This window comes from Parambassis ranga, chromosome 8, assembly GCF_900634625.1.
Source record: "Parambassis ranga chromosome 8, fParRan2.1, whole genome shotgun sequence".
NCBI lineage: Eukaryota > Metazoa > Chordata > Actinopteri > Ambassidae > Parambassis > Parambassis ranga.
Window position 1 is genome coordinate 15,500,387 of NC_041029.1, and position 19,312 is coordinate 15,519,698.

The 19,312-nt window shown below is 44.6% G+C and overlaps 1 protein-coding gene across 1 annotated transcript in view; it reads left to right on the forward strand.

The window, feature by feature from the left end:
- Nucleotides 1-19,312, forward strand: part of grin2ba (glutamate receptor, ionotropic, N-methyl D-aspartate 2B, genome duplicate a) — a 46,432-nt gene that overhangs the window by 17,933 nt on the left and 9,187 nt on the right. The window contains exons 5-11 of the mRNA XM_028411696.1: nucleotides 4,668-4,876; nucleotides 5,192-5,363; nucleotides 8,928-9,081; nucleotides 10,844-10,969; nucleotides 14,823-15,052; nucleotides 15,158-15,318; nucleotides 16,731-16,918. Of these exons, the coding sequence (XP_028267497.1) occupies nucleotides 4,668-4,876; nucleotides 5,192-5,363; nucleotides 8,928-9,081; nucleotides 10,844-10,969; nucleotides 14,823-15,052; nucleotides 15,158-15,318; nucleotides 16,731-16,918 (1,240 nt within the window). The remainder of the gene's footprint in view (nucleotides 1-4,667; nucleotides 4,877-5,191; nucleotides 5,364-8,927; nucleotides 9,082-10,843; nucleotides 10,970-14,822; nucleotides 15,053-15,157; nucleotides 15,319-16,730; nucleotides 16,919-19,312) is intronic.

The following is a 19,312-nucleotide window of genomic DNA, read 5'->3' on the forward strand; positions in this document are numbered from 1 at the left end:
GCATCACCTGAAGACGAGCTGCGGTCTGTGACTTCTGCCATCATGCACGTACCTCTCTGGTGCACGCAGAGCAGGAAGAGAGTGACAACCAGCCAATACTCCGCGCAGGGTCCACCCGGAGGATTGGCTGATGTTTTTAGTGTTTTATAGCTTCCACAGATGATTCATATTCTTCGTATTAATGCGAAACTGCCGAACTGATTGGTCGGATTGTAAAGAGAAGTTACACTAATTAAACAAAAAGTGGATCTGAATGAAATCTCCTACCCTACCTTTAAGTTTAATTTTTAATCATGGGTGGAGTTAGAAATAAAAACTACTAGTTAAGGTTAGAGGTATTAAAAACAGGGTAAATAGGGGTTTGGTAAAGATTATCTTAAAACACACAAATCCATAACATTAAACACATTTTATAAGCCGCTCCTGTTGTGCAGTCGCCATTTTCAGATAGATCCCCTTAAACACATAAACACATAGACATAGACACATGTTCCATTTGAAATGACTGAAATATCAACTTTCCTGTTGAGGACAGACTGAACCCATGGTCACATTTTTCAAGGGCAACAGATCTGTGTGACATGATTAGAGAGTGTGCGATGTCTGTGTGGGTGCAGCTGAAGGATGGAGTTGGGCTGAGCAGACTTTACAGAAACAGACTTATTTTATTGAATGAAGGTTGAAACTGTACAGATGGAAAAATAGCTGAGAAGTGTTAGGAGCACATATGGCAACAATAATCCTGAGTCACACTCTGAACCAAGCCTTAAATAAACCTGATGCGTCGCGCCACCTGCCAAGTCCCAGCATGCACCTGTGTTTCCTCCATTGTATGTGTGTCCTGCAGCCTGACTCCTTTGACTCTCTATTCTTTATTCTCAGTATTTCTCTCTTTCTTCTGCCTCTCTAATCTATATTCTGTCCTCTGATCAGAGAACAAGGTGAGTCTCTGCTGTCCTGTCTCCCCCTGGTCCCCCCCCCCCCCCCCCCCCCCCGTCTCTCTCTCTCTCCTTACTGCCTGCACCACCTCCTCCTCCTTGTCCTCCTCCTCCTCCTCCTGCTCCCTCACTCATGTTTAATTCTCATCCTGACTTCCAGCTGAACCACTTTTCTTGGATCCTAATAAGTTCCAGCTCCTGTAACCATCTCTCCACTTTGAAGTAGTGTGAAAACTCCAGTAGTGTCCAGTCCCGTTCATTCCCCTCCAGGCGGGGTTTAACCCTTTTCCCCGCCTCTATCTTTCTCTCTCTTTATATCATCTACTCTTTTTTTTTTGTCCAGTTAGAAAAAGGCTGCATTGAGCCCCGGGGATACACAGCCTTCTCTTGTCCACTCCAGGCTGCCTTGCCAAGTTTGTGCTCCCGGGAGTGCGATGTGTTTGAGTACATTTGCATATTTAATGAGTGTGCAAACCTGACTTTACATACTCACACCACAGATCCCTGCCCTGCCCTGTCTCCCATTATACTCTGTGCAATTAGCCAACGAGCCATTTCCACCCAACATTTGTTCCCTTGATGAGTGTCTCCAGGTATGGTTTTCATGTGAGAGGCATCGGGGGAAATTGACTAATTGATGATGGTTATTCAGTGGAGTAGAGCCACGAGGGCTAGAGGGCCCTCCAGACGTACAGCTGGACACTCCTCTGTAGAAGAGCCTTCATTTTGCATTTCAATGAGCTCCATCTCCAGCGTCCACTCGTCCCCTGCTGGTCTCTCCATCCTATGTCTCTCTCCTCCTCTTGATCTGAATTCTGCTCTTTCCTCTGTTTCAGACTCGTCCTTCAGGTTAACCTTGCTCTCATTCTTCTCTGGGTCTCAGTCCTCTCCTCTCCTCCTCTCCTCTCCTCTCCTCTCTTTTGTTTGTAATTCTTCCAACAGATGGAACAAAAAACACTAAAAATTGAGGCTATAAAGTTCAAATTAGTTTGCAAATCAGGGCGAGAATATGGTGATGTGATGCATATCATGATACAGAGGTTACACTTTAACAGTGTTGGGGGTAACAGATTACATGTACTGATATTCCATAATGAGAATATTAAATATGAGTGACTGTATTCCCTTACAAATGTAATTAGAATACGGTTAGATCATTAAAATCAATGGATTACACTGCAGTACGTTCACTGCTGGATAAAATAAGTCACATAAAAAACATTGTTCTTTGTTGCAAAGCTCCAAAGATCTTGGTTACAGCAGATGTCTCACTTTCTCCAGATCACTTGTCTCATTGTGTGGTTGTGTGGATATAGTGCATGTAAAATATGAGGCGTTAGTAGTTAAGAAAATGGCAAAGAAGTTTGTTAAAGATTGGAACAGTTTGTTTTGTGACATGTATTGTGAAGTTTTTATGTCAAACCAGACTGAAGAAAAAATGAAAGGGAGATGAGTAAACGAAGGCGGGGACAAAAACTCCAACCTCGTGGGTCAAAAGCTGGCCTCTCCACCTTTATTTGTGCACTGCCTGATGCCACATAACTAGATTTGTTGTTGTTGGATTTACAGGCAAACACGCAGCGAATCCAAAAACAATCACAGATGTTTCTGCAATCTGAACAAAGGAATTAATGTTTGCCTGTATCAGAGGAAAAAAGGTTTGGCTTGGAAAATCTGTCATTTGCTCTTGTTTCCCCTGAGTAGACTAGGACAGAGTGTTGAGAAGAATGATGTGTGATAGAGTGATAATCTGATGATATACTGTATATCGTGATACAGGGATTATGACCCGATGTGTCGTGATAGTTGTGATACTGTATATCGTGATACAGGGGCTATGACCCGATGCGTCGTGATAGTTGTGATACTGTATATCGTGATACAGGGGGCTTTGACCCGATGCGTCGTGATAGTTGTGATACTGTATATCGTGATACAGGGGGCTTTGACTAGGGATGTCCCGATCAGGTTTTTTTGCCCTCGAGTCCGAGTCTGAGTCATTTGATTTTGAGTATCTGCCGATACCGAGTCCCGATCCGATACTTTCTATAAAGGCACTCATTGCGGCAAAACCTGTGTGTGTGTGTGTGCGTGTGTAGGCCTGTCACGATAACGATTGGCGATTAATTGCCAAGAGAAATTATTGCAATAAGCGATAATATTGTCAACTAACATAATGATAACGACATATAATGCAAGTACACCCTTTAAAGATCAATAAACTTCAATTTCTAAAAAACTTTTAACACTGGAAAGGCCCCCAATCATCAACACTATTATTATTATTATTGTTATTATTAATGATATTAATATTATTATTATGAGTAGTGGTAGGCCTATTACCATGGCTTATCTGAGCATAGTCAATGGAGTTAAGTCAAACCAACTAGCACGTCATGAGCAACAGAGCCAAACAACACGCACTCTACCTGCTGCTGGGAGTAGGCTCACCTGTATGTGTGCACATGTGTCTGCATGTGTGTTTGTGTGCGCACGCGTTTGGTGTGTGTATGCGCATCAACGAATTTTAAAAACGCCACCATGTAGACAGAAACACATAAAATAGCAGAGATGGCACAAGAGGACTGGGCAAGAGGACTAGACTAGGTGGCGCTGCAGCGAGTGCCGCCAGTGAGAAGGCAGAGAGAGAAGAGAAGGCACTCGTACAACGCGGACTCTCTGTGATGGCACGTTGTATTCATGAGCATGTTTAGTCTCGTGGTGAATTGGGTCCAAGTGTCGAACCAGTGTTGTGCAGCTTCAGAGCTCTGTGTTGCTGTAACGTCCAAGCCCTGCAGCGCTGTGACGCACCGTGGCGACGCAGACAGCGAGCTGACCGTGGTATGCTCAGAACATCCTGTAAAAGTCACACAATGAGTTCAAAAAATAAGAACTACCTGTTGGTTTGACACATTTTAAGACAGAAGCCGCGGGCCATATTAAATCTGACGGCCGGACTTTGCACACTTTATACGCTACAACGCACCGAGTGACACCTTTTGTCATCCAGCCTCTTTGGCAGCGAGAGGGAGAGAGAGAGAAAGAGAGGAAAACAAACCAGCATGCAAATGTAATTTAACGCGGCCGAAAAACTTATCGAGCCCATTTAAAGTTATCGTGCAATTAATTGATTTATTGTTTATCGCGACAGGCCTGTGTGTGTGTGTGTGCCGTGGCGGCGTTAACTTTGACAGCCCTAATAAGTATATATCCGAGTCCTGATCGGGAGGTAATGTCCGATTCCGATCGAGTCTGAAATCACGTAATCGGGCCCGATTTCCGATCATGTGATCGGATTGGGACATCCCTAGCTTTGACCCGATGTGTCGTGATAGTTGTGATACTGTATATCGTGATACAGGGGTTATGACCCGATGCGTCGTGATAGTTGTGATATCAGGATCTTTTATTTTGAAACTGACTCGGATTCAGTTACAGTTTTTGTCATAGTAAAGTACAATTATATTTCAAAGTGATTTGCAAGAGTAGAGCTGTTTAAAGGCTGTGTATTGGCAAACGTCTGGTGATGAATTATATCAGTGTCTTATGATCCAATATATCAGGATATATTGTGATACTCTTTGCAGCAAAGATGTGTCATTTGTTTTATCCTTTTTTATCACCTTGTATTATTTATTTACCTGTTTCTTTTGTTACCTCCAGACTCCATTAAATAGTGTTTTTTTAATGCAGTCTGGGTGTCTGTTTTTTGTGTGTGTGCCTCTGCAGGTGGGTAAGTGGGAGAACGGTTCCCTATCCATGAAGTACCATGTGTGGCCTCGCTATGAACTATATGGGGGGCCAGCAAACAGGGAGGATGACCACCTGTCCATAGTGACATTGGAGGAGGCTCCGTTCGTCATTGTGGAGGACGTGGATCCGCTCAGTGGGACGTGCATGAGGAACACTGTACCCTGTCGGAAACAGATCAAAGCAGTGTGAGGATCAAATCTCGGATACACAAGATGCACCACAAATTTCCAGTGAATAAGTATTTGAATCAGGGTAAAAATCCATCGTCGCTACAGAAGCTCACACCTACTGCACTGCAGAACTGACCACAGAAAGAACTAAAGCCTAAATTCTTCCTGTAAAATGATGTTAATTAACCACGGCAGCTTAACAGAGCCGGAGGTAGAATCGTTTCACACTTCATCTGTATGAGAGCGACAGGGCCAAGAGTCACATTTAGCCAATTCAGATGGACATTTTTTTTTCATTATTAATAATTATCTATCTGTCTATCTGTGCAGCAATCAGACAAAGGAGTCAGGGATCTACATCAAGCGCTGCTGTAAAGGTTTCTGCATCGACATCCTGAAGAAGATCGCCAAGACGGTCAAATTTACCTACGACCTCTACCTGGTCACTAATGGAAAACATGGCAAAAAGATCAATGGAACCTGGAACGGCATGGTGGGAGAGGTGAGCAGAGGATGTATGAGTGTCTCTGTCACTCATTTGCTTGTTTTTTTTTATGGTATAAATTATACAACAGCCTCGTTTGTGATTTGTTGGCAGAACTTGCAAATGGAAATTGCCCCTACTTCACACTTTGCAACCCCTTTATTGATGTTACTGCTGTTTTAAAATGTGCAGTTAAGACGCTTTGCAGGAAGACATCGGCGCATTTGGCATCATGTCAAAGGAGAAATGTATCTGAGGTCAGACTCCACAGAGATAATCCTGTAGATAATGACACACACAGGAAATAGTATACACACACTTCCACTTTCATTGTTGGGGTTTATAAAATATGTTAGATGTGTTACCCCTTACCCCTAAACCTTGGCGTGATGTAGGCTTGCTGAGGTGCTAACTAGCATGTAGCTGTTGTCACTGTGGGTGTTTTCGTTTTATTGGCAAAAACCAGCTACTAAGTTGCTAAATTGTAGCGTAGATGCTAACCAAATGACAACACATCCTTTAAAGCAGACCTGGGCAAAGTACGGCCCCCGGGCCAGACCCGGCCCGCTTGTGTCTTCAATGCGGCCCGCGGAATATTTGTTGAATATTTGAGTGCACGGTACATATTAAACAATGGCAGCAAAAGTCAGCTGTTGAGCCTGGCATTACCAGTAATGTCTTCCCAACCCTCCTTGTCTCTTCCACGCTGCTGTACTGCATCATCCCATCTACTTTTTGTAGAGACACGGTCGCACTTTAAAAATGTCATCTGCTCTTAAAAAGCATAGATCTTGCCCAACTTTCAGAACTTTAGTTTTAGTTTTTAATGGTTTTCTTCTGTAAAAATATCTTCACATTACTATCTAAAGGTCCCTGGTTCGATCCCGGGTTTCGGCAAACTGCGTCCGCTTTTATGCAATTTCCCCATTGTGGGACTAATAAAGGTTTCTTAATCTTAATCTTACCGCTGTGCGGGAGTGTGTTTTAACATACAACCAACATACACTCAGAGTAGACATGGACACACACACAGAGAGTGTCCGTAATGTCACCTGGCTGTAAACATGTTTACAGAATTGACTCATTTTTGCTGCCACCCTCAAGTGGCCATTAACGGAACTACACTGTCTGACTTTGTAGTAACGTTTGCTCACTGAGAGCTTGATTTGCTGCGAAGGTGAAGAACCACTCAAAGGAGAGCTGCTCAACCTTTTTTTGAACTCTTCTATATTTAGCTTATATCCGCGCTGCCTCTCGGCTTCATTTCCTCGCTGAAATGCATTTTCATACCTTGAATTATGAGCTTTCCTTTCCGGGTCAACCTTTCTGCCCGACAGCCTCTCATGTCAGATGGGTTAAGCGCCTCACCTCAGGGTGCTGTCAGCTGTTGGAGTTCACTTTGGGCTCTAAACATTCTCTAATCGACATTGGTCCCAAGGTAAGGTCGTTGTCAGTTCTCATACTTCAATCTATGAGAGCGAGCTGCACTTCTTCTGCTGTGTATTTGTTAATGAAAGAAACAGATCAATAGTACCCTAAAGGTCACGAGGTTGGAGGCACTGGAGGTCTGCAGTGAGTCAGAAGTTTGAAATAACCTTCAGGAATCACAGATTATGCATCCACTTGAAAAACTTTTTGCCGTTCACTTTACATTAAAGTGACCCATTTAACATCTTATGTAAAGCCATTATAGTCGTCCTGCTGGTGTCTTTAGTGGGCAGCGCGCTAACTTGTAATAAACTCCATCACCCCGGCTAAAAGCGCCGTAATGTGCCGTCTTCCTTCTCACCTCCACAGATGAGCGGCCATTACAGGCGGGGGACACTTATGCATGAATGATCACGCAAACAAGAGAGTGCATGCATGTTTCTATACGTGCACACACACACACACACACACACACACTCGTAAGGTCAATTAGTTTCACACATAGTTCTGCTGTATCTAACAAAACCGACCTGTGTCCTTCTCCAGCTGGAACACAGCCAGAACTACAGTATATCTCACACGCTTAATGGACCGAGATCTTGACTGATCCTGACACACACACACACACACACACACACACACACACACACACACACACTCTCCAGGACGTGACTCAACACAGTCTTGAACACTCACCGAAAGCTTTTACACAATTTGCAGAAGACAAAAGATCAAAAAGAAAAAGAAAAAAAAATCAATGACTCCTCGGAAGAGGCCTCCACTGCGTCCTAACCCGGTTTGGTGTCAGATTTCAGGGGCTACACTGACCCCTAATACTGCTAATCTAAAATATTAAAACTAATTCACTTGATTACATGAGAGCAGATAAAGACACTAACACACACACACACACCGGCCAAGACATGTAAACACATCCTCGCTCGCTCATTCTCAATAACACCCACATGGGTCACTTTCATAACACGCAGAGAACAAGTCGTAGGAGGGAGATGGAAAGAGCGAGCGAGCAAGAGAGAGAGAGAGAGAGAGAGAGAGAGAGGGTGAGTACACTGCTGGATGGACTCTTCCCCAGGGAGATGATCGCACACACACACACACATACACACACACACACACTATCCGTACTTATATCCTGACAGAATAAACAAGATTGAAAAGTTGCACACACACACATGATGTGTAGAAGTAGATGTGTAATATTCTCCCTGCCTGAAAAGGTCCACTTCACAGGTAACAAACAAAGTCTCATCTCCCTTTATGACTCATATGTGCGCACACACACACACACACACACACACTAGCGCTGGAGCTTGGACTCACACAGTCACACACTCCTTATTAACTCAGGGAGACAGTCTCGTCCCACTTTACCCCCGCGCTGTAGGGCTGGGTGAGGATCTGGGGCTAAATATACCACCTGTGCGGAGGTACTGAGGGGAGGGGCAGCAGGTAGAGGAAGGCATTGGGGCGGCTATTTCCAGCAGCCATGACCCACTGTGGTAACCCACTTTCTTCCTCCGCCTCTTTCTGTCTTCCTCCCTCCTTCCTCTGGGTCCCCTGGTGAGCATCACGAGTGTCCAGTCCGAGAGCAGTGTGTGTGTGTGGAAAGTATGTTGGCCTCCTGTCTCTACTCCATCTTTATTGCAGTTTTCATGCATTTCTCTGCCTCATATTTAGTAAAATATGTTTTGACCATAACGTCTTCTTGGCAGAATTGTCTGATTTTAGACTAAAACCAAAGATTTCTCTTCAGATGACATCCTCTGGTGGACAAACCACAGATCAAACTTAATAGTCCCACTGCATTCTGGGTGTTGAGGGTCACAACAAGGTCTGCCATTTTCTGGTCAGAGGAGTTATTCGTTGTATGTTTCATCTCAAACTGAAACACTCAGATGGATAAATGTCACATTTAGAGCCTGAAAATAAACCAGCAGCTATTTTTATGCTTTAAACTATTCTTCTGTATGAATTCTCGTTTTTAAAGGTGTTTTTCTAGCTTGACACTCTCCCCCTCAGGGAGACGTTTCAGGATCGATTCTGCTTTTAAAGCGCTCGGTGTTCATTACTTTGCAGTTGATGGATGAATGACGGATGTTCGCCTCTCTTGTTTGTTTCCTCTTTCATGCTCAGGTGGTGACAAAGAACGCACACATGGCTGTCGGCTCATTGACCATCAACGAGGAGAGGTCGGAGGTCATCGACTTCTCCGTCCCCTTCATCGAGACGGGCATCAGCGTCATGGTCTCTCGGAGTAACGGCACAGTTTCGCCTTCGGCCTTTTTAGGTGAGGAGGGGAGGAAATAGCAGAGATGGGTCAGAGGAAGGTGATGAATCCTGACATGATCACTTAACAGATGTTGCTACAAATGTAAAATAAATGCTGCGTATCTGTTCCTGGCCATTGCTTCCAGGAGGAGAGGGCTAGCTGCTAGCTCTGGCCACACTGGACAACACTGCTTTGGTTTCAGTTCAGGACAAAGACGACAATCAGCCTCCACACACAACAACCTGACAGCCACTAATCATTAACTAGAGGTGCACATCAGCAGTGTTTAAGTACCTGCTGCCATGAAGACAGACGTTCTGCAGCCTAACTTTAAGAACACATAAAAGATTCAAAAGCCCCTCAGTGGATGTTTATTGATGGATTTTCTCTTGTAGAGTCAGCTCCGGGCTTTAGGGCCACTCTAAGGCTACGTTCAGACTGGGGAAAAAATGTGGCTTAAGCAGGATTCGGCCACATCCAGATCAATCCAGATGTGTTTTTTTCTGAGTGTGAACACCTCAAATCCAGCTGTATCCAGTTTGATTTCAATCCAACTTGGCTCAAATTGGCTCAAATGTGGCTCAGGTGTGAACGCAAATGTGGCGAGCGAATCCGGCTAGCGACATGCTACTTCCGGTTAGTGACATGCTACTTCCGGTTAGTGAGCTACTTCCAGTTCACGGGGCTCAATACGGGACAAAAAACTGCATGACGCATGCGCACACGAGGTCCTACCGCGGCGTGAACGGACTCTGTATATTACGAGGCGCCACCTAGTTTGGAGGACTGCAAACAGATACGTATCCGATTTTTTGCAATGCGATCTCAGTCTGAACGGCTATGCGGCATATATCCGACTTTTGCGTCAGTGAAAGGCGACAGACGTCACAATTCTGCGACACAGGAGCGGGCAGACGAGCGGTGTTGTTAGCAACAACCACCTGTTGCCAGGAAGAAGAGCCCGACTCCAACGCGCTCGCTCACAGATGAGGGAGATGTCGACTGTCTTGCCGTGAAAGTGATACAGAAAGATGCTCGCAGACATATTCAAAGGTTCTCGTCATTATGAAATTATGAATGATGAATGTTATGAATGAAGTCACATCACTATCCCACCACTCCTGCAGCTACTGCTCTCTTCCTTCTCAGCGTTCTTCTCAATATTATTTGGTTGTAATTATGTCGGCTACGATCGGACACGATTGTGTGATTGTGACGTCGTGTCCTTCGTGTCACTTCAGGGCCGCAGTCCGTTCACACAGGAGAGTGGTAACAGTCGCATATTATTTTGTAAACACCAAAAAAAAAAACGGATTTCACCGAAAAATCCGAATTGAGCATTAAGACCTGCAGTCTGAACATAGCCTTACAGTGTTGGCGGATCTTTATGCAGGCAGTTTAGGTTGACTTCCAGCGGATGCATTAGCGCAGTGAGTTTACTGGAGTGTATGATAATGTGGCTAACTGTTGATTTTCTCTCTCTTTTTGCTCCCTGTCTCTCTGCCCTCTTATATTTCCCACTCCTCCTCCATTTCTCTGATGCTTCCTTCCTCTTCTCAATCTGGCGCACCACATTTGCATATCTATCTTGCCCTCTCCTCTTTCTCGCTTCATTTTCTCTTTCTCTCTGCCGCCCTCGCTGTTTTTCCCTCTTCCTTCCTCTCCCTCCCTCTTTACAACCCTTTCTCCCTCTTTCTCTCTTTCTCTTGTTTCCTTATCTCCGCCCGTCCACACTCTCCCCCTCGTGTCCCTCTCCTCTCTTCCCTCTCTCGCCCTCCAGAGCCCTTCAGCGCAGATGTGTGGGTGATGATGTTCGTGATGCTGCTGCTGGTGTCAGCAGTGGCTGTGTTTGTATTCGAGTACTTCAGCCCTGTGGGCTACAACCGCTGTCTGGCTGACGGCAAAGGTGAGAGGCCTCGACTTAACACACACACACAGTCGCTGACAGTGTAGCTGTTGGGGGACGAGCCATTTGAGGATGTAGATGTAAATAATTGCAGGCTCTTTGTCTCCTGGCTGTGCTGCCGTCCTCATTTGTCTCGCTCTGGCTCAGACTGCAGCAGATGGGAGGGCATGCTCAGGTCTGATCACTACCTCTGCAACATGTGCTCAAAGTTTTCACAAAGTAAAGAAACCCATAAAATCGCATAAGGCTCAGTTTCAAGTCATAGCTGCAAACCGGCAACACAAATCATTCATAATGCAGCTCGGTTCGTGCACACCAGATCACCTTGTTGGATAAATATTGAAAAAGCTGATGTGCAGCATGACTTTTTCATTGCAAATGCACAACAAACTCGAAAAGCTCAGTTTTGTGTGACTCAAACTCTGACCTTGCAATTTCCAAATGTTGTGGAGACATCACACTTACTGAGTTGGAGAAAAAGAAAAGTTGACTCTGCAGCTTAAAGCATCTTAAGTTCAAAAATCACACCTGCTGACCTAGCATCCCTGCTAATACAGAACAATCGCTAGCCACCAATGTAGTCTAAGTCATACGAACACATCGACTTGATGTGTGGCTGCTAGCGTAGCATGCTTGCCCTTGGCAAATTACACGATTAGCTAATGGTGCAATGTGAGGTGTAAGATTAACTTGACATTAAGATGCTGAGGTTCTCTTCAGGAGTGATGAGTATGGACAGGATCGGGAACGAGCGCATCAACGGGACAAAGTCAAAGAGCCCAGATTGAGATGGGTTGGACATGTGCAGAGGAGGGATAGTGGTAATATTGGTAGAAGGATGAAGAGGAAGGCCAAAGAAGAGACGGATGGATGTGGATATTTAGAAGTTAGTTGGTGTGAAAGAAGGGGAAGTTAAACTACGTCACCAAGGTAAAACATGCCAGTTAGCTAAGCTTGCTAGTGTTATCACTGCATACGATAGTGAGCTGGGTAGCTATTTAGCATCACCCGCTAACATGCTAACTAATGCGTAACTAATGAATCCTGTCCAATAATGTGTGTAGTAGCCAACCTGATTTCTCTTATGCTCGGTTTACACTGTGTGATTTCGGGCTGTCGCAGACGAAAGACGAGCATCGTAGGAGAATCGCGGAGATATCTTTGGTCGTGGCTCTTACGTCGCACTGTGAGGCAGGTTCCACGACAGCTGTTGTCGGCGTCTTGCGACCAAAGACAAGCTGAGATAAAATTCTAGCGGTGTCAGAAATTTAGGATGACTGTCTTACAGTGTGACAGATGCTACGACCTGTCAGTCCGCATCCACGTCTTTCTCCTGCTCACATGTTGTCGTACGACGTAACCTGCGATCGCCTGCGATTCAGTGAATGGTCATCATGCAGTCTGCAACGCATCAAACTTGACGTCGTACCAAAGTTTATTAGATTCACGTCATGTAGTGTGTCATTATAAGATCGCTAAAAATCGCACAGTGTAGAAAGGCCATAAGGCAGCTAGCTAGCTGTAATTTGTGTATCCGGACAGGAAGACATTTAGTAGCTAGTTGAACAGAGCAGTATAATCATTTTGACAAAGTAATAAAAACAGTTTGTGCGTCCAAAATTGTGACAGAAGACGAACACATGAAATGCAGCATTTTTGCTGGTGAAGTATCCAAATGATGCGAAGAACATGGCAGAGGGTGATTTAGTCCTCCAGAGTGTTGGATGAGTAATGCTCCAAAGCGGAGTGCTGATACAGATCTGCTCTGCAGGCAGCGTTCTGTCTGTAATAATGCAGATGTGGATGGTGCTGTACAGGTTGCACAAACACAGACACTGCGTGCCGCCTCCACATGTAGACCATCTGTCCTCACTGACCCAATGACTTCATTCTCCTCCTCCTCCTCCTCCTCCTCTTCCTCCTCTACTGTGTTTTAATCATTTCCGCTAGGTTTCAACAAAGCTGCTGCTGCTGCTGCTGCTTACCTCACACACCGGACCAGTCATTTGCATTCATTTCCATATTTCCTAAAAATCACATGTCAGCTCTGACAGCATCGGGCTCATTTTGTCTTAGATCTTTGCCAACTGAAAAGATGAGGGGGGGGGAAAATCAATGTCTCCCACAACTCCGTCTCTGATGTGGCTATATATAGACAATGGTTATGTTTTTTTCATTCCTCTCATCCTTCATCATCTTCTGGAGAACATGCACTCCTCCCTGAAGCGCTGTTCTCTTCTGTGTGCCTCCTTGTTTTATCAGCTCGTAGCGCTGTGGGTATCATGAAGAGTGCAGATCGAAGTTTGGAGTCAGAGGATTTGATGTATCAGTGCATCAATGGCCTGACCGCGGCAGCAGCGTAAAAACCTGCAGCACCAACTTTTCCAGCAGACTTCACAGAGAGAGAGAGAGAGGGGGAGAGTTTTTGGCAGGAAGCGGGCGACGCGTCCACAAACAAAAGCTTCATACAACAATACACACCCACACGCTCTCACACACACACCCACACAGATATTATCAACCACCTGCTGATTACAACAAAACGCACCGGCGTGCTGTCAGAATATATTCCATGTACTCACATGTGTGATTGTATCTCTCACATAAGAAGTGTTGGGGAGATTTTGAATGTGTTCTCTCACGGTGATGTTTTGTCTGGCGAATGTTCCTCCACATTTGTTGTACAAAGCATCAAGTTAGAGTGAAAAACACACAAAAAAAGATGATAATGAAATGATGTAAATTCACAGAAATGTTTGTCGACTTATAACGAATCCGATGAAAATAAATTAAACATATTTTGCAGGAGAAAAGTTTGTTTTAAGAAATGCAGTGGGTAGATGTAGCTCTCAAATGGTTAAAACAAAACAAAAAACAAATCAGATATGTATGTTTATTGAATTAGATAGATAGATAGATAGATAGATAGATAGATAGATAGATAGATAGATAGATAGATAGATAGATAGATAGATAGATAGATAGATAGATAGATAGATAGATGCACTCAGCATACTACTAAGATTTATAAACAATATATAAAATTATTTACATGAAAATATGAAGATGGAGGAGTACATAAGGTTACAACTATCAGTCCAGAGTCTTAAGATAAGATAAGATAAAACTTTTAATCCCGAAGGAAATTCTTGTGCCAGAGGTATCAAGTTACATTAAATGCAGTTAAGTACAGAGTATAAGAGTATAAGTGTCACTATAATCCAAATAAGAGTACAGTACGTCTTATGTGTGACACAGAGATGAGGTGTGTCAACTAAGCAGGACTGAATGTGTGCTAGTCTATATAATGCTGCTAAACCTGTAAATTTGCAGCCAAGCCCAGTCAATATGACGCAGTAAACAATAAAGAGTTTGCTTTGCATCGTTCTGCCGAACAGAACCAGTGAGCTGCTTCAGCTCGCTCCAATACATTACATGTCACATTTCTTTTCCGGTCTCCGCTCTGTAAAGGTTAGCGTGTTTATAAAAATATTGGACAGATATTTTTTCTTGGAGAAAGAAAAAAACACATTTTTAAAAACACATCGGGTTGTGTAAAAGTGTCATGCTGATTTTTCCAAAGAGCTGACCCAGCTCCCTGTCTGTGGAATGACATTTTATTATTGCTAACGCTGGAGACACTTATTCCTCGTTTCCTGTGTCTGTGTGACGTGAGTTCTGCCACTCAGCACAGATGAACGTAGCTCTCATGAGGACGTGTCGGGTTTGCTGCCAGAAACTGAAACAGGAGGCGTTCACTCCTCTTGTGGTTCCAGCTGTCCCATCATGCACTCTTCCTGATTCGCTGCATTGTTTTTTTTTTTTAACCCTCGAGCGTGCCCCTGTCTTTCAGAACCTCACGGTCCGTCCTTCACCATCGGTAAGGCCATCTGGCTGCTGTGGGGTCTGGTCTTTAACAACTCTGTGCCGGTGCAGAACCCCAAAGGGACTACCAGTAAGATCATGGTGTCGGTGTGGGCCTTCTTCGCTGTCATCTTCTTGGCCTCCTACACTGCCAACCTGGCTGCTTTCATGATCCAGGAGGAATACGTGGACCAGGTGTCTGGTCTCTCTGACAAAAAGGTAAGGCGGAAGGTTTTCTGTTTGAAGCTGTGCCGCTCTCTCATCTGCTCCTGTGATTTGTTCTACATGCCTCTCTCTCTCTCTCTCTCTGTACTTTGACTTCAGTTCCAGAGTCCCAACGACTTCTCGCCTCCGTTTCGTTTTGGCACCGTCCCCAACGGCAGCACAGAGAGGAACATCCGCAACAACTATCCAGAAATGCACTCCTACATGACCAAGTTCCATCAGAGAAACGTCAACGAAGCCCTGCAGAGTCTCAAGGCCGGGTAAGGACTGAGAAAATAAAGCATTTTCACACCAGACTGGACATAAACATCATCACATTCATGTGTGTAATGTCCCTTATTGACAGAATGTATTTGTGGTAGATGTCTTTGCTTCAAAATTTCAGGAAAAAAATGTGGTTTGCTGGTTAATAAATGGCAAAAAAATCTGAACAGTTACAAAGAAAATTTGTTATAAAACGTTAAAATTCACCCTCATACAATGATTATGAATGCAAATAGACTAAAATAAATGTTGCCTCAGGATGTGTATCTCAGCTGTACACTTAGACATTTTAACATGGAGGTCTGTGGGGATTGACTCACTTTTGCCGCCTCCAGTGGTCATTTAAGGAACCGCATGTATTGATTCGTGGCGTTAGCTTCATTTCTGAGTCTGGAGGTTTGCAGCTCGGTGGAACCAAATATAACAAGAGCATCTAAAACACAAGTGAAAATCTTAAAAACCTAAAGGTAGGGTAGGAGATTTTGAAAACTCAGTGAGACTCAGCCAGATTTGGAAAGTAAACACACGCTCCGTTCTCTCGGAGCTCACCCCGAAGCCACGCCTCCCAATCACATGGACGCGCATCACCTGAAGACGAGCTGCGGTCTGTGACTTCGGCCATCATGCACGTACCTCTCTGGAGCGCGCAGAGCAGGAAGAGAGTGACAACCAGCCAATACTCCGCGCAGGGTCCACCCGGAGGATTGGCTGATGTTTTTAGTGTTTTATTTAGATGATTCATATTCTTCGTTTTAATGAGAAACTGCCGAACTAATCGGTTGCTATCGGACTGTAAAGAGAAGTTACACTAATTTAACAAAAAGTGCATCAGAATGAAATCTCCTACCCGACCTTTAAGTGCTAAACCTGTGATGGCACTGGTTAAAAAAAGATTCATCAAAGTGGATAAACATCACAGATTTTGAATATTTACTTATTTTTCTGAATAAACAAACACACAAGTATGAATAGTTTGTCTGGGTTCTCTTTGTGTACTTTCAGGACGTGATGTGTGATGTTTTGAGTGAAATAGTTTGATGAATCTTTATTTATAAGATCACAGAGCACAGGTCACCTTCACCCTGACCGTATGGACACTACACTGCAGCCACTCTGTGTATTGTGATAGAAAATCTGAAAAAAAAATGAGTCCCTTGTTTGTATCTGACTTCGCACAAACATATTGGCGCTGAGTAACTCCAGTAATACTTTCACTCCCCCTCTGCTGTTTCTGCAGTCTGTGTGCCAGCTCCAGCCTTTGGCAAACCGAGTGGAAGTCTATTACACTTATCAGCAGCTTAGTGCTATTTAGCAGGTTAATTGGAATGTTGTAGCGGTGATGTCTGACTCCTAAGTGCTAATTAATTGTAACCTATCTTTCTCTAATTTTTTTGTCTTTGTTCTTTAGCAAACTAGATGCTTTTATTTACGACGCCGCCGTCCTGAACTACATGGCCGGCAGGGACGAGGGGTGCAAGCTGGTGACCATCGGCAGCGGCTACATCTTCGCCACCACAGGCTACGGCATCGCCATCCAGAAGGAGTCGCTGTGGAAGAGACACGTGGACCTGGCCATCCTGCAGCTGTTTGGAGACGGTGAGCGATCGAGCCGCTTCCTCGGCTGAGGCGGCACACGAGCACGCACAGAACAGCTGTCCTGATTGTGTGAAGTACTCAGAAATGGATCCTTAGACCCACACACAGGGAAAACTAATATTCAGATTTTGCCTTGTAGCCGTCTTTGTGGTGTGAAAATCCTAAACAAACCTACTGGCAATGACCCAGTTATCAATCATTTCTGCAGGAGGCAGCGTGTCAACATGCACGATGACAGACTGGTTGTTGTGACAGTACGACCCGGTGTGCCTCCTTACCCTTAGCCCTTTGTTTCCCTCTTTTCGTGCTACAAAACAAAACAACAAACTCGACTATGAGAGTCTTTATTTGGTGGAAATCACATGACGTGGCGTCCACTGGCAGCCATTCCTTCCTCATGCTCCTCGGTCTCCACAGGAGAAAGAGCCCAGATTGAGATGGGTTGGACATGTGCAGAGGAGGGATAGTGGTTATATTGGTAGAAGGATGAAGAGGAAGGCCAAAGAGGAGACGGATGGATGTGCAAAAAAGATTTGGAAGTTAGTTGGTGTGAGAGATGCCAAGTGATGAAGTCCTCCCGGGACAAGAGGCTGGTTGTCCACATACTTTTGGCAATGCAGTGTACCATCAAAGTATAGTGAGTAGTAGTAGTAGTAGTAGTAAATCACAGAATTTGTGCTAAAAATGTTTCTCTGTTCTCTGTGATTGTTGTGTGTGTCTCGTTGACACCTCCGTCTCCCTCACACTGTGCATCCTGTACAGAGAGCAGGGGTAAAACTGAATACGAGTTGAGACGTAGCTCCTCTGTGCTTTACGATGCTGCTCGCCTTTAATGGGAGCCTGTCCAACCTCTCCGGGTTTTATTCGTTTGAAACACACTTCATTCCAGCTCCAGCTTCAGCATTAATGAGTCTCTGAACGGCCGGGAAATGAAATGAAATGCGTCCCAGACGTCCGTTCCTAACCTGCGTGCTGCGTGCTTTATGGTTTTGGAGCGAAAAAAGTCCTCGTCATAAACAAGTCAAAACGTCACAGACAACGGCTGCTCGCCGACTTTATCGACTGTAACGTTCTAATTTCACAATGTCCTGTTCTGATATACAGCTCAATTTAGAATGGGAAATGTAATGGAGGTTCAGTGTGTGTGTGTGTGTGTGTGTGTGTGTTGTAGTGAGTTTATTTGGGCACCGTCCAGCATGTTGTGAGCATCCTGAACCAAGGGCCCTCCGGGGCCCACTATACTGCGTCCCAGATAGGGGTGCCAACATCGCTCCTGGTGTATTTTGACACTTTGTGAGTGTGTGTGTGTGTGTGTGTGCACATGTGAATATGGGTCAGCCCTCTGAAAATGAGAGTGCCTGTTTGTGTATGCGGTGTGTGTGTGTGTGTGTGTGTAATCTGATTATTTTTATCAGCCTACATACAGTAGAAGTGTGCATTGTTTCTTACTTATTGATCAGTGTGTGTCCACTGTGTGTGTGTGTGAATGTGGGTCGTCGTGCAGTAACTATGTTACTACAGGAACCGAGCTCCGGCCCCGTCTCGCCCCCTCTCAGGATTTCAATGTGACTTTGCCACGCCTCACCATGCACTCCCCTCCTGGTGGCCTAGAAAGCAGCTCCGACTCACGCGGAGCGCCCGGTGGCCTGCTACGAGGCGCTGGAAGGGAGTCGGGGTAGTTTGACGCAAAGCCTGAGCAAAAAATATATCACAGCTGTCCTGAAACTGCAATTCTGATGCATTTCTGATCAACTGGTCGGAGTTCGTCTGAGTCTGGTGACCTTTTGTCCTTTAAAACACCACGTCTCAAAGTTACAAAGACTTTAAGGTGGTAAAAGATTAGAAACTGAACAAGAAGGGGAGGCAACAGGAGGCAGGAGGAGCTGCTTATGATGAAAACACTCCATCCCCATAGACTCCCATGTTAAAATGGCCACCTTTACTGCAGACATGTTTACAGTGCAGAACTTGCTGCTTCTTTGCCTGTAGTTGGAGTTTAGGCAGGTGCTGACGCTGAGTCCACCACAGGGACCTACGAGTGACGTCACAGAAGCTTCATCCATGATAGATGTTAGATTATGTTAGCACACTGGTGTGTGTGTGTGTGTGTGTGTGCACCCTCTTTGTAAGAACCACTTTGTGTTTTATGTTAAACCACTGAAGTGAGGACATTTTTGTGTGTCCTCACTTTTTTAGTAGTGGTTAGAATTAGGTGTGTGTTTGTGTGTGTGTGCGTGCGGGCGTGTGTAAAAGTAGTATAGTAGTATAGAACATTCTGTAAAATCCACATTTTAAGCTACGTGAAGATCAAACATCACTAAAATAATGATGATGTTAGAGGTCAGACCTGTCACACAGACGTCAAAATAAAAATTGAAAAACACATAAATGCTG